The following is a 14,675-nucleotide window of genomic DNA, read 5'->3' on the forward strand; positions in this document are numbered from 1 at the left end:
TTACTCTTATCAAACTAAGAAAATTCAAAAACATCAAACATAATTTTATTCTGTAAATTGAAATACTTTGAAATAAACGCACCACGTTCGCTTCGAGAGCTACGTGTTTTAATGTAAGGTTTTGAATTTCATGTGTATATAAGCACAGATCTATCGAGATCTCGAACCTTCACAAAGCCTCTCATCCTCCGCGTCTGCTCTTCTCCTCCTTTCGCTTCCCTTCCATCTCTCTCTTCCTGCCCTTTTTTACTTTTCGTTTCCCAAAACTACGCTCCGTTACGTCCGTTATTTTCGAGAACTTCGAATCGCATTCTTTTTAATTGGTGGGACGCGTTTCGTTGCGCACGAACGTACAAACTCGTGTATTTTTTGTTTCTTCTCTGTATATCCCTCTTCGATAGTCGAACGGCTTTTTCTACGGCGTTTTTCGACATTTCGTGTAAATTCCAGCAACATCATTCCTTTGTCATGGCAGTAACCACCGTCGGCAGGGTGTAACGCGATTCTAGTATCCGAGCCAATGTCGTCACGAATCGAATATACGCTCTTTGACAAAAAAAAAAAAGTTATGCACAGGTCTAGACCTGCGCGTGACTTTTTTGTCAAAAAGTGTATAAGAAATAGAAAAGCATTCGGCAGTGTTGCATTGTACGAAAAGCTCGCGAATGATGGTCGATTGAATTCCGCCCCGTTAGCGACGAACCGATTTATCGAGGCTCTGAACGAGACGACTGATCGCGCATGAGTTATCCAATTTCTATTTCTCGCGCGATCTCTCGTGATCGTGAAAGTCTCGGCTTTCGAGAAACGATCATTTCATATATATTCTTTAACGCGAAAGAAATTATCCTGGCTCTTAAAACTCTTTATATTCTACAAAGTGCGGCAACGAGGTGGTGCACGCGGATTGTTTAGCAAATCGTTTTCACGCCGAGTCGCAATCGATGAGAATCGCGCAAGAAACGTGGGACATGATTGTCTTTAGAAGTACTTAACAGTCCCACGAAACGATCGATTCCATTCCGTGGTCGACACTTTGCGACGAAACGCGTGCACGTGGTGGAGATAGAGAGGCTCGTGTGTGTCCTGACATTCCGGTGAAATGCGTTTAAACCGCCGCGACGAATCGTTAACGGGCTTCTAATCGCCGCGCATTACTGAGGTGGCACCTCCGAGTAACGATCGGACGAACTCGGAATAATTATTACGCTTTTCTCACCGAGGAGGTCAAGCGAGATTGGCAATATTCGTTGGCGAGCGTTACACGTGTCTTGACATGCATAACATTGTAAACGTAGAAACTATTTCTCTGGGCGACTAAATGTTATTCTAATGCACTGAGAGGAATGTTTCATATGAATAACACGGAATTAAACACGGAAAAAATAGTATAATTGGCCTACATAGAAATCTGATGATGCCAACTAGATTAAATAGTGCAATATGAACAACTATTTATGTGGTTGCTTGAACTATAGGATGATTAGGTCAGTTTATGGCAATGATGGCATTTCACACACACATATATATATATATATATATTTAAGCGTGGTGAGTCGCTTTTGCTTTTTAAAATTGCAACTTAATTTATAGCGTGACAAGAAATTAATTCTTATTAATAATTTAATTTTTATTATTATACATCATGCTTTATAATGTCACGATTGACGCAACTATATGGATATATAATTATCCATAGTAAATGATTCCTCAACCAAGATTTGTTGTCACAGCTAGATCGTGCCTAACTATATTAATAGTAGTTGACACATCAAAGTAAATATATCGTATCAACCATACATATTCCTATTACATAAAGATAACTAGGATGTATCTATATTACTCACAACTAAATATTTTTAGTTGTCTGAACTATATCTTTTTTTTCCGTGAAGGTTTGTTAATGACGTAAAAATTATTTATACACATAAAATAGAGCCATACGACGTTAAAAATTATTTATTAATACGTGACTAATTAAACCGTTGGTTATTACGCCAATATTAATTAAAAATGTCGCCATAATTGGCCATGATGTAATGAGAAATGCACGAAGCTGGTCTCTACCTAACCTTCCCTGCTTTGTACAAGTAGAATCAAATTTGTCTTTATACGAGAAGACACGCCATCTCTGAGAGTTCTGCGAAATATTCATCATTCTGCCATAATAGATTATTTTGTTGAAATTACCAAACGAAAATTGATTTTGTAATTGTAATCTAACTTTATATTAAGTATAAAATAAATTAAGTGTAAAGAAATAAAATTGTATTGTTAAATCAAAAGATTTACCAAATTTTGCTTATCTAAAGAAAAAACATTACCTTCTGCTATTTTAACAAAATTATCCATTAATCGGCTACTTCTGAATAATTCTCTTTTTTTTACCGTTATTACTATAATTTTTTTTCTTAGTATATTAGATCAGTCGCATTTGTAATTATTGCAATAGCAGTTTTTCATATTAAAATAAATTATTTATACCTTAAAATATTATGTTTTAATTAATGTACTACAATTGGCGTGAGCTATTATAAATAGCATGACTTTCGAAACGAGCAAATAGATAAATAATTGCAAGCCCCGTGCAATATGTTAGATCTAGTTAGCGCAACTAACGATTCGGAAGTGCTGTTTGCCGTGAGATTTCGAGCGAGACTCGCTTCGCGCCCCATACTCGTGTCGAAGTGGAGGTAAGCGTACGAGAGAGAGTTCGCCGAGACACGCTCGTTGTCGGAAATAACGACATAATGACATGGTAGAGGATGAGTGCCCCAGGTAGGTAAATCCAAGACGCAGGCACGGCATAACTAGAGAGAAAGAGAAAGGAAGATCGAGAGGGACAGGGAGGGAGAGAAAACCAGACCGGGATATATCCAGCGAGCAAGAGGAGAAAGAGGAACGAGGAGGAGGTGGGATCATCGGCGTGTCTCGGTAGTATCCCTGACCATCGCCGGTGGTTCATCAACTCCGAGGAGTTGAAGAGACCTTAATAGGCTCTCCCGCTAGAGTCTGGACCATGTCATGCATCCTTTTACCTCGCGTCTCGACCTGATTTCGCACGTGATTCTCTCGCTGCTGAACTGTCAGTTGCGATTCGATCGGATTTATTAATCAGCCACATATACGCCCCGAATTTGCATAATAAAATAAAAAATACCCTCGTGTATACATATTCAGGTATGAAGACTCGAGAAACAGATATAATTCTGATGAATTCAAATGTCAAGGCTCGTAGATGTGTATATAAGTTATAATTTTGCGCCAGGCGCGAAAAGATTAATTAATTTTACTAAAAATTTAGCAGATTTGAAAATAATTTTGTCAGACAATCAAAATGATGATGTACACTCAAATATGTGTTTAATTTTAAAAATATTAATGTTTTATTATTTTTGTCTCCGTTTTTTAAACACTTAAAGATGTGACGGTGTAGAAATCTCAAGCATAATGAACAAAAAGTTTGCTACAAAAAGTTTTGACATTCTAACAATTAGTGTCCTCACATGATTATTTTGATAGTCCAATAAAATTATTTTCAGATCTGTAACTAACTAAATTTTAAATACTTTAGCAAAAACCGTTCTTTCCGTATAGAATTCAATCTACATAATTCAAAGATTGAAAATTAGACTTAACAAAATTGATATTGATATCACTTTTATTAAAACTGCGATATTAGCAATCGTAAAATCATATAATACCAACGTGCTTTCTTTCCAACAAAATGTGTAATTGTCTTCACTCTCATTCTCTGCAAACGTGCCGATTGCGATATTCTGTCATTTCTCTAATTATTGACCTTTGATAGACGCGTGGACCACGCGCAATCGCAATAACTTTAATAGCGCTTTATCGCGTTAACGACCGGTATAAATCGCCAGCGGATATATATTGATACAACGCGAAATTCCATGGTAAATGAAACAACGGCGAAATTGAGTGGTCAACGCGCCGACGCACATTACCGCGATAATTCCCAATAATTTATCATCGCCGCGCGTTGCGCGTCGCACACCCCCGCGCCGTGCAATCGTCAGAGTCGCCGTTGCATCCGCCGCCGCGTTTCGAACGTCATGAAGAATTGAACGACGTCGCGCGCGCGGTTTGCGTCGCGGTGTTTATCGGCCGTAAAGAATCGGCGGGACTGCTCTTCCCTCTTAATGGGTTCACGCGCCGTGGAATCGCGCACAAAGCGCAACGCGGCCCGCGAGAGATCGCAACGCCGGCCGCACGCGTCATGCTCTCTTTAACATCGAATCGGCCCAATTTTGTCCACTATTTAGCGACGCCATGCTTCGCCGCAGCCGAATTAGCCGAATCTGCAGAAGCACGCTCGCATGAATCGATAACCGCGTTTCGCGGCTCAATCCTTCCGCATATTGTATTTCTTTCGTGCTCTCTGAATCTATATTAGCGGATAATCACTGATATCAGTGTAAAGTATGCCGAGTGTGTTGATAATATCAGGGAATGAAATGTGATACCCTTAACTTGGATAATCTTTATTACGTGATCTAACTAGCTTTGTTTTAGTGCACAAATTCAAGGGATGTGGTATTGGAAGAATGTAATTAACGTGCAAATATATCAGTTATCAATTTTAGTTATTAATATTAAAATATTTTTTTTCTTTTTTAGTTGATCCAGCGCCACTGGATAATTAGTGACTATCCATTGATTCAGATTTAGAGAGTACATGAGTATAATAAAAACATCATTATATGAAAAGAAATGGCTTCGTTGGAATATTTCAAAATTTAGCTAGATCTAAAAGTAATTTTATTAGATCATCAAAATAAAAAACTGATTCAAGCTGATTGCTAGAATGTGAAAACTTTTTGCAGTATTGCTCGCATCATGCATAAATTTCTTGCACAATGATTTCGACGGTCCAACAAAATTATTTTCAGAACCTTATATATCTATCTAAATTTTTAGATAGATACTTCAACAAAATTATTTTCTTTTCCCGTGTATGAAAGATTAATCCTTCATTTTTATGATTTTTCTCGCATAATTATTCTATACATTTTCGATGACTTGAGAAGACGACATGAGCCTCTGATACTCTCAAAGCAAATTATAAAGTTGCACGCGCGCGTAAGAGTGAGAAAGAAAAAGAGAGAAAAAATATACACGTGTGCGAGCGAGGCTGTAAGTATAAATCGTGAATCCAATTTGCGGACACCATAAATCAATAGCGTGATCACGATCTGGCTAGGAAGGTATGAAACAGTCTGACAGAGTCAGATCAGGGTCCAGGTCGGGACAAAAGACGCGGTTACGGATGCATCGCTGTCGAGAACAAGAGTAACGGCGCGATGGTCAATTAATGTCCGAGGCATGCCAAATTTTAAATGAAAATAAATGTACACTGAGAAAAAAAATTGTTCATGTGACTAAATTAATTTAGTTCGTCTTTATTTCTTTCGATGAAGAATATACGTGTGTGTGTATTTAAATTAAAAGCAGTATATTCAATACATACATTCTCCAAAGAAGACGGAAGAAACAGAGATAATTAAAGTAATATAATCAAATAAATAATTAATTTACTTAAATGAACCATTTTTTTTCTCAGTAAGAAAAGATTATAACCAAACTCACCATAGAAACGGGGATAGGTCCTCCGGCTCCGTTGGGATACGGATACGGCGAGACGAGGTAGCCCATGTTGAACGAGGAGGTGTGCGGTGTCGGATCCACCTTTCCTATTTTGGAAAAAAAACGAAGGTATGATTATAATCGCAGATCTTTCTACTAATAATTATTATATGTCGAGAATTAAGTAACACTTATTGTAACACTTATTGCAATATATTTTTTTACTTTCCGCGCGTTTTAATAAAAGAATTTCAATAAAGTATATATATATATAAAATAATCACATTTACGGTCAAAAATAATATTCTTATTGATTATAAAATAATAACTTTAATCGCATAATAACTTTAATTTTTGTATAAAAAATTAAAATAATCGCACTCTGAAAAATGTATGACAGTAATGTTGTCATACAATATTTATATCAATTAAACAGTATCGTACGGATCATAGATTGCTACAGATTAGTCAGACGTTAAACAGACCGCAGACGAAGAAATATTTTTTTAAATGGTAGCCTGCACGCGAACTAAATTGTAGAAAGTAAAAAGGAGTTCCCTATAAAAGAAAGACCGACAGCCAACAGTTGTACGACAATTTCGGGTTCGTGCAACACTGGCCTTAATTATATGTTCCCTATACAAATCGCTTTTGTTTTTCTTTTACATGACAGTTTGCCGAAAAGTATAAGATTACGTGATATTTATTTTATCTAGGTCTTTTTATTTTGACCTCCCAATACGCTCAACCTCCCAACTTGTTCAATTTTCTTACATGTATAACACATTTTTCGCAACTTTATATAAAAATATTCAAAATGTAATTAAAAATATATTTATTGAAATCAATAGTCCTTTGTTTTTATCAATTTTAAAAATATATTTATTTTTTGACGCGAAGTAAAATCTAAAGTGCAATCGTTTATTGCGTTTCAGCTCCATATTATAAGTTCGTTTAAAATCGTTGGAGGCGTCGCATTCACAATTTCATGTAATGTCGTATTTTAATCGAGTTAATAATATCCGCTTGATCCGCGTGGCAGATATAATTTTTTTCCGTCCTAAACATCCATATAAATATTACATCTGCATTAAAACCAGTCTTGGCTTAATAGGATTCAATGTCGTTCGCGTAGAGAAGACCGATCTTGGCGAGCATGCGAAAACCTGCTCCAAAGATTCAGAGGCGATATCAATCGTCTATCGTTACGGCTAATCCTTAAGACGAAAGATGGATGCTGCGACCGGAGAACCTCCTTTTGGGCTTATCGTTCCGCAAAACTGAATCGTCGTCCTAAACGATAGAGAAATAGACACGAAGAATTCATTCCACGATCATCCTGATCATCCTGAAGCTGCGTGCTTTCGTCCAAGATCGTCTCCATAATCAAAACAAATTCCGTCCTTGCGAAATCGGCCAAATTCTTTTGTTCATTTCGTGAAACTCGATCGTTTCGACTGAACCGAAGTAGGTACAACCAATTCGAATCAATAGCGACTGTCTGCCGATCCAGCGATTTACCCAGCGAATATAAGACTTAAGGTCGCAGCACAGACTTTTGCATAGAACTTAGGCCACAACCTTACTTTAAGAGTAAACGGTAAAGCCGAAAGAAATTGATCAATCACAGTCGATTATTTGTCTCATAATCGATTGTGATTGATCAATTTATCTTATCTTAAAGCAAAGGTTGTGAACTAGGCCTAATACTACACAACGCATAAGGCATAAAAGAATCAATCAATCAATCTATCATTTCATATTCTGATTTATTCTCTTATACGTGATGCAGCATTAGACTTAGTTCATAATCTTACTTTAAGGTAAGAAATCGGCCAATCACAATCAATTATGAGAAAAATAATCAACTGCGATTGGTCGTCATACAGCTTTATGCAAAAGTCTGTGCTATGGGCCTTTAAGATTTTCGTCGCATAAATTTTATCGTCAAGGGACAAGCATCTTTAAGTAGTGAATGAGAGTCGTACAAATACTCGTAAACTTTACAGATGTAATAGGATTATGTTCCTTTTTCCTTCAATCATATTTGCGAAGCTGAAATTACTGCGGAAAAATTTCAATGAATATGCAGAAAATAAGATTCTCTTTTGCGCAGTTTGATACTACGAACATTCCGAGAAATTAATTGATATTTTATTCTACTTCCATTCTCCATAATTAATAAAAACGAGTATCGTTGAACGTTAAAAAACATTTTCATATAAAAAAATATTTAAATATTTATTTCAAAATATAATATATGATGAGAGTATGAGAGTCAGTGCGGTACTTACGCACAAAAATGTTATTCAAAAAACACTTTAATTGTTGTATTAGATTCAGAAATACAATATACGTATATTCGTACGTACATTTCGACTTGCTTTCAAGTCATTCTTTCAATATTTTTTTTATTCCATTGAAAAGACTCGAAAGCAAGTTGAAACGCGAATGGATATCGCACTTCCGAATCTAATACGAACAATTGAATTAATTAAAGTGTTTTCAGAACATTTTTGTGCACACTTTTCTAAAATTTATTAAAACTGAGGCATCCGATATAATCTTATTGTTTCACTTCTTCTATTAAACATTTATATCGTATGATTATTATTTTAATTTAAATAGATGCTCAATGAATAGGATATATTTAATTAATACTTTGGCAACTGGAGAGGCGCTTGTCCGTAGTCGTCTCGATCGCTCCAATAACGACCATGAAAGAGTTAATTCTTCGTGCTGGACCTACGCGATCCCGATCGTCGCGAGACGTAGGACCATTGACCTTTCCCTTTGAGTGAAGAGGCACGAGACGCACACAGCACAGCACAGCACTCGTTCGTCGTTCCGTAGTTATTAAGACGCGAACGCTTCTACACGCTTCGATGCAATTCACACGAACGCGCGGACGATTAAATTGTCAGCTACGCGACTCTATAAATAACGCAACGCAGCGCCGCATACCACCGAGTCGAGTCCCGCGATTCTCGTTTTATCAACGCCCGTGAGTCTGCCGATGGAAAGCTCTCGCGAGAGCTGGTTTTATCGAGATTCCCGCAGCGAAACGCTTGACGGATTTTGTGCGAAATTATTGTGGCAGAGAGAGAGAGAGAGAGAGAGAGAGAGAGAGAGAACTGTAGCAATATCAAGCGTTAGAATATCAAAGTAATAACAATAAGACAGGATTATGTGAGTCAATGCAAGATTTATTAATGAAAATACTCGTTATAGAGTAACTCCGATAAATATGCCGCAGAAGTAAAAAAAAATAGAAGGAGTGGGGATAATTTTCCCGCAATTATTCTGTACATGTCTTTATGTTATATTAATGTTGTGTTATAATTTTAGTTTCTTGTTACTGTTAATATTAACAAAATTATCGTGAATTGTCACTGTAATAAGTAACGTCATAAATTATAATTTACATAAAATGATCACTGTAGGGCGTGTAAAAGACTTAGTGGTTATTTCGTGATACATACGTGTGTAGTGGAATAATAAAGCATGTTGTGCATAGTAAAATACAAGTGCTTTGTTTTCGTATTCTTTGTTTAGTTTGTTGTCTTGTATATCCCACCTGTTTGGGATATACGGCATTTTTAGCGAGCGGGATTTATGCCCAAAGCATACAAAGTGTGCAGATTGAATTCAGTGCACTAAATGCAATAAATGCATTATATAAAATATGTATCTTACGTCATACCACTTGTAATATATGTAGGAAGATTGTAATTATTATTTATTATTTCATATACATATTTACCATTCTTCTTATTCTTTAACAAAACTTATAAACACATTTTATAAGTTATTGTGTCATTTTTCATGAGCCGTACGTACCTTCCCTCCCCCTGTGAATAGCTATATATCCCACCCCTATGGGATATACGGCAAAAATGCAAGGGTTTCAAAAAGTTGATTTCTTAATATGAAAAATAAATATTTCGGATTTCTAATATTTTTTTCATAGTACTAGACAGTACAAAATTTTTACTGATATAGTTCGTTTACTTTAAACACAATAAATAATACTTAATAAATTAAGTTTTTGATTTTAATTCGTTCTTTAATATATAATAACAAAAAAATCCTTATATTGCATCATCGTCAGTATTTAAAATTACAATTACAAATTAATTCTCTCTAAACACAAAAAGTCAATTTACACAAACATGTGCAATGGCTAATGAATATCTCGCTTACGCAACGTTAGTTCGTCGAATTTAATTACAGTATTACGCTAAATCGCTTTTAAATTCAGATTATCCTGTCATCTTTACATTACCACGAATTACTTCGAATGCGACCGCAATATCAAAATACGAAGCTGTTAGCGAATAAAGTAATAAATACTTGAAGTTTAAGAAATGAATGGCGTAACACAATTACATATCGATGCAGATTCTTGGAGACAGAAGACGCGCCATCGGTCGCATTTCGTCGTCTCGGAAAGGAAGGAGCCGTATAAAAGCGTACAAATGGGAACTGCTTGTCTAGCGTTTAGCTGTAATTTCAGCCACGTTCCTCTCGCATTCATTCGCTACCGCCGAATGCATATCCTGGGCGCACATGTGCGCCACACTCCTCGCGCCCAAAGTTTATTACCAGTTCGTCTCTCCTTTCCCTTCCACTCGTCCCACCCTTTCCATCATGATCGGCGCGGCGCGGCGCGTCTCCTCTCTCGACCGCCACAGCACGGCGTTCTATCGGCCTTCCAACCGGCGCTACACCAATTCAAAGTTCGTGCACTCGATCTCTCTCCTCGTTTTCCATCCTCCTTTCGTCCTTCTCTCTTTCGCTCCTCTCCCGCGGGTTTGTTTACTTCGCAGTCTTGTTGGAATAATACCCCGGCAAGGTAATTATAGATACCCGGAGCCGCACAATGCGACTCTGACACACGTTTACAACCGAAGACACACACCCACGAATATTTCTCGGTACTGATATACGCGTGGCGGCAGTTGACAATGAAAATCTCGACACCCGATATGAACACCCACCTCGACTTCTTTAGCGAGCAAACAGGATCCGTCTTAATCGAAAATCATACGTCCTCTCATCATGTAACGTAATTCGTGATGAAATATTTTATTCATTTAATAATGCGAAAAATTTCCATTAAAATCTTATAATATCTAATTTCGAAAAAAACAAATTTAATTTGAAATTATATTAAAAGATAAAATTCAATCAACTTGATTTCCATGCTTAATAAAGAAATAATTCCATAGGACGTTAAATTTGTTTTCCCTCAACACTTTCTGCCGTGTAGAAGAAACGTTTTTTTTATTCGTAACGTCTAAAAATATTGTTAAATCACATGAATTTGTCGTCAAATCTGTAACACCGATGAGAAAACACGCATGAAAGAATTTGAAGAGGACATTAATTTATGAGAGTACGTAATAAAAGTATGTAATTGTACGGATTCTTGAACAATATTCCAAGTTATCTGTGATTCCGCATCGATGATTCCTAGAAAGGCCCATCAGAACGCAGAAGCCAAAGAGCGGAAGCCGTGAAGAGATTATTACTGGGCTCGGTTTCTCGAAGCGCTCTCGATCCCCCGTCGAGTGCTTGCGGGCATTGTTTATGCCTGAGGATTGTTTTCGTTTGACGAAAAGCAACGAGGTTTTTTTTTTATCACGCGCATATCTTCGTAAAGAAGAAGATCGATTGAATATTTCGCGTGCGTACTGAGACAAGCTATAATGATGGAGTTTATCGGGAAAACAGAACCTATAAAAGAGTGGAATTCTATTTCGATATGTAACGTCCCAAATAATGAGATTTCACGTATAAATATTCTTTCAACTGTTGCATAACAATTCGCATCATATGGAAAGCGTGCAGAAGATAAAACAAAATATGACATAAAGGTAATATATCGTTACTTTATACTAAAATGGGAAATACAAAAAAAGAAAGCGTACTCGTCAATTATTGTCTCTTGCATTAGCATTGCGATTCTCGAGAATGAGATCGATAAAAGCTGAATTCGCGCTACCTAATCGGGATGAAAAGATGCGGCAATTATGGACTTCTTCCAAATTCGAGCTTCAAATCAGGGTCGGATACGAGCTAAAAAGGACACGGGAGCGAAAGAGCGTGCTGTTAATGCTATTACAGACGAGCTTGTGTATACAGCTTGTTGTCGGTTGGTAAATTACTATAATTGTGAAGTTCCGGCGATTTTTAGATTAGCTCTGGTCCATCAACGGTATATACCTATACCGACCTGCCGACACTGTCCAGCGATTCTCAACTCGACAAATTCATATGAAATAAATCATATTTTAATATAAAAATTGAACATTAAATGTCGTTTGAGTCTCTCACATTGCGCTTATATTAACTTTTTATTTTGTAAAATGAAATAAATATGTAACAAGTTCATATCTTATGATATAAATTTGATTTAAATTGTAGATATAATTTCAAGAGATCCAAAAAACAAATACAAAATACGTTAGTCCTTAAAAGACTTACAAAAAGTATAAGATAATAAAGACATTCTCGAAAGGAACCGTCTCGGGAAGCACAGATATTCGATTAAAATCGCGCGAAGGTCGTGTCATATGATACGATGCAAACGTAGTCTTTCTCAATTAATTAATATAGCTGATTTAAATCAAATTAAAAACATACAATTAAAAATGTGCAACCTGACAATTAACCCAAATTAATGGCGCCAATAATGCGAGTCTGTCGAGTCATATAATAGCATCGCGCTCGGTAAGAAATCGTACAATTATAATATTTTTAGTCACCGACAAATTCGGTTGAATTTTAAATTAAAATTTTGCGAACAATTACTAGAAATTAATTTCATGTTTATGTCAAGAATATTTTTTTATTTGTGTGTGTGTGTGTATGTATGTATGTTTATGTACGCGGATTTATAAATAAGAGCTATATTTTGTATCTCGAAAGAAGTAAACAAATTTATTGTGAAAGAAAAAGAGAAAGAATTTTGAGATTACTGTAATCACATATGTACATCCGTGACAATGAAAAAAAAAACGTTTTCACAGATAAACCATTCCTGGCGATTCTTAAGAACCAAACTCCATTGCTTTGAGTCAGTTAAAATTCTTGCCTTTCAAACACGTTTTGTGGCTTTAGATCGGCAGGGGATCTTATCTTCTCTCTCTCTCTCTCTCTCTCTCTCTCTCTCTCTCTCTCTCTCTCTCTCTCTCTCTCTCTCTCTCTTTCAGTCAGATAATAAAAAAGTAAAGAAAAACTATGAGACAATAAGAAATTTAACGTTTATTGGACGGGAAAATCTGTAATGGCACAAAAAGCATATTTTGTGATAATAAATACAACAAGAGAATTAATAATTATAATAAATCTTATTAAAGGAAAAAGTAATTTGAAATATATCCCCGCATGTTAAATGTTCTTGAAAGTTTTGTGTAGTAAGAATTCATGTTTTAGTCACGATTGCGCACTTCCAATAAATTCTTTCACTGTCCATAGAATAGACGTATTGAACTTGACTTCTTTGTCAGCCACTTAAATTCTATTGTATAGATAATTCACAACAAAATGTGAATTTTGTATCTTGACACTTTTTTTAATCTAAATGCACCGAGAGAAAAATGTACATGTAATTTTAATAAATAATTTTAATAAATAATTGTTTGATTAGTGCTAATATACAAACAATTAATTATGGAAAATAAATATTTTAATAAAATAAATATTTTAAATAAAAAAATATAATATCCAGTTAAATTAAATTAATAATTCTTGCACCAAATAAATATATGTTTACATGCAAAGATTTAACTAGTATTATTCAAACAAAAATATATTAAAATTTAGTACATCTTTCTGTATATATATCTTCTTCTATTCGTGTGATTTTAAAGGAATTTCTTTTAGATATCATGTTGTGTTGATAAAAAAATGGTACTAAATTAGCATTTTTGAGATAATGAAAGAAAATCGACTCTGAAGAATATATTTTTGTGGAAAAACAACACATTTGTAGGTCATTTGCTAATATGGAAAAGTGTCATAAACTTTGATTAAATTTACACTATAAAATTGTATCCAAAGTTCGAAAAATTCTGATATACCTAATTTTAAAGAATACATTATAATCGAAAGTGTAAGGAAAAAGTTAGAAATTGCATTGTTAAAGAAATTGCATATTCACTATAGGATATCTTAATTAAAACGTTGTTCTAATTCAAAATTTAAAAAATAAAAAGTTGTTACTGCGTAGAAAAATGACACATTTTTCTACGCAGTAATATAGAATATTTTATTAGGAAAAAAATTTAACAAATTTCATGAATTTTATTAATAAATTTACATATGTATTGTTTATTATGTATTGAGACAATTTTTCGATAAACTAACGTATGTTAGACTATTGTAAAAGTTAATATTTTAATAATTACTAATAATAATAAACAGAACTAAAAGATGTAAAATTAAAATTTTATCACTTTTCAAGAAATGCGATTATTAAAAATTTTTAATGTATAAAATATTTTTCCATAAAGTATAACTGAAATACGAAAAAATATATGTTGGCATGTATTTGACGACCCTCGATGCGGGAGCTCAAAAGCTAGGGATCAATAAAAAGAAAAATTTAGAATCCCAACCGTTTTGTAAAATAAGTGTTGTATCTATTGTTACAGCACGTTTCTCAATAATTTTTTTACAAGATTTATTATATTTTGTATTTTTGATATTAACAAAGAATTGCACAACTACTAGAAGACTCGATGCAAAACAATATAAATTATTTTTGACAAAGATGGAAAATGTGTACGAAATATAATTTAATTGTTACAAATTTTAATTTTGCTTTGTTTTTTTGATTACAATACATATTCTATTATAATATTTAAACGTTTATGATGTATAATTTGAATTATTATTTGAAGATACATATAATTGATGAAATATACGAATTTAATACAGATTTTTTTTCGTTAATTGTTTTTATCTCTTCTGATATTTTTGATTACATACTCGAAAATACGCATAATAAATCAGAAAAAAGAGAGACAGGGACAAAAGAAAGGGAGACAAAGGGAAAAAGA

General features: G+C 34.7%; 1 protein-coding gene across 2 annotated transcripts in view; it reads right to left on the reverse strand.

Moving 5' to 3' along the window:
- Nucleotides 1-14,675, reverse strand: part of LOC147908534 (protein pangolin, isoforms A/H/I/S) — a 153,939-nt gene that overhangs the window by 117,271 nt on the left and 21,993 nt on the right. For both annotated transcript variants that reach the window (XM_087409633.1, XM_087409632.1), the window contains exon 3: nt 5,611-5,714. In XM_087409633.1, coding sequence (XP_087265759.1) covers nt 5,611-5,714 — 104 coding nt within the window. The remainder of the gene's footprint in view (nt 1-5,610; nt 5,715-14,675) is intronic.

Source organism: Acromyrmex echinatior, chromosome 9 (assembly GCF_024713525.1).
Source record: "Acromyrmex echinatior isolate Ae372 chromosome 9, ASM2471352v2, whole genome shotgun sequence".
Lineage (NCBI taxonomy): Eukaryota > Metazoa > Arthropoda > Insecta > Hymenoptera > Formicidae > Acromyrmex > Acromyrmex echinatior.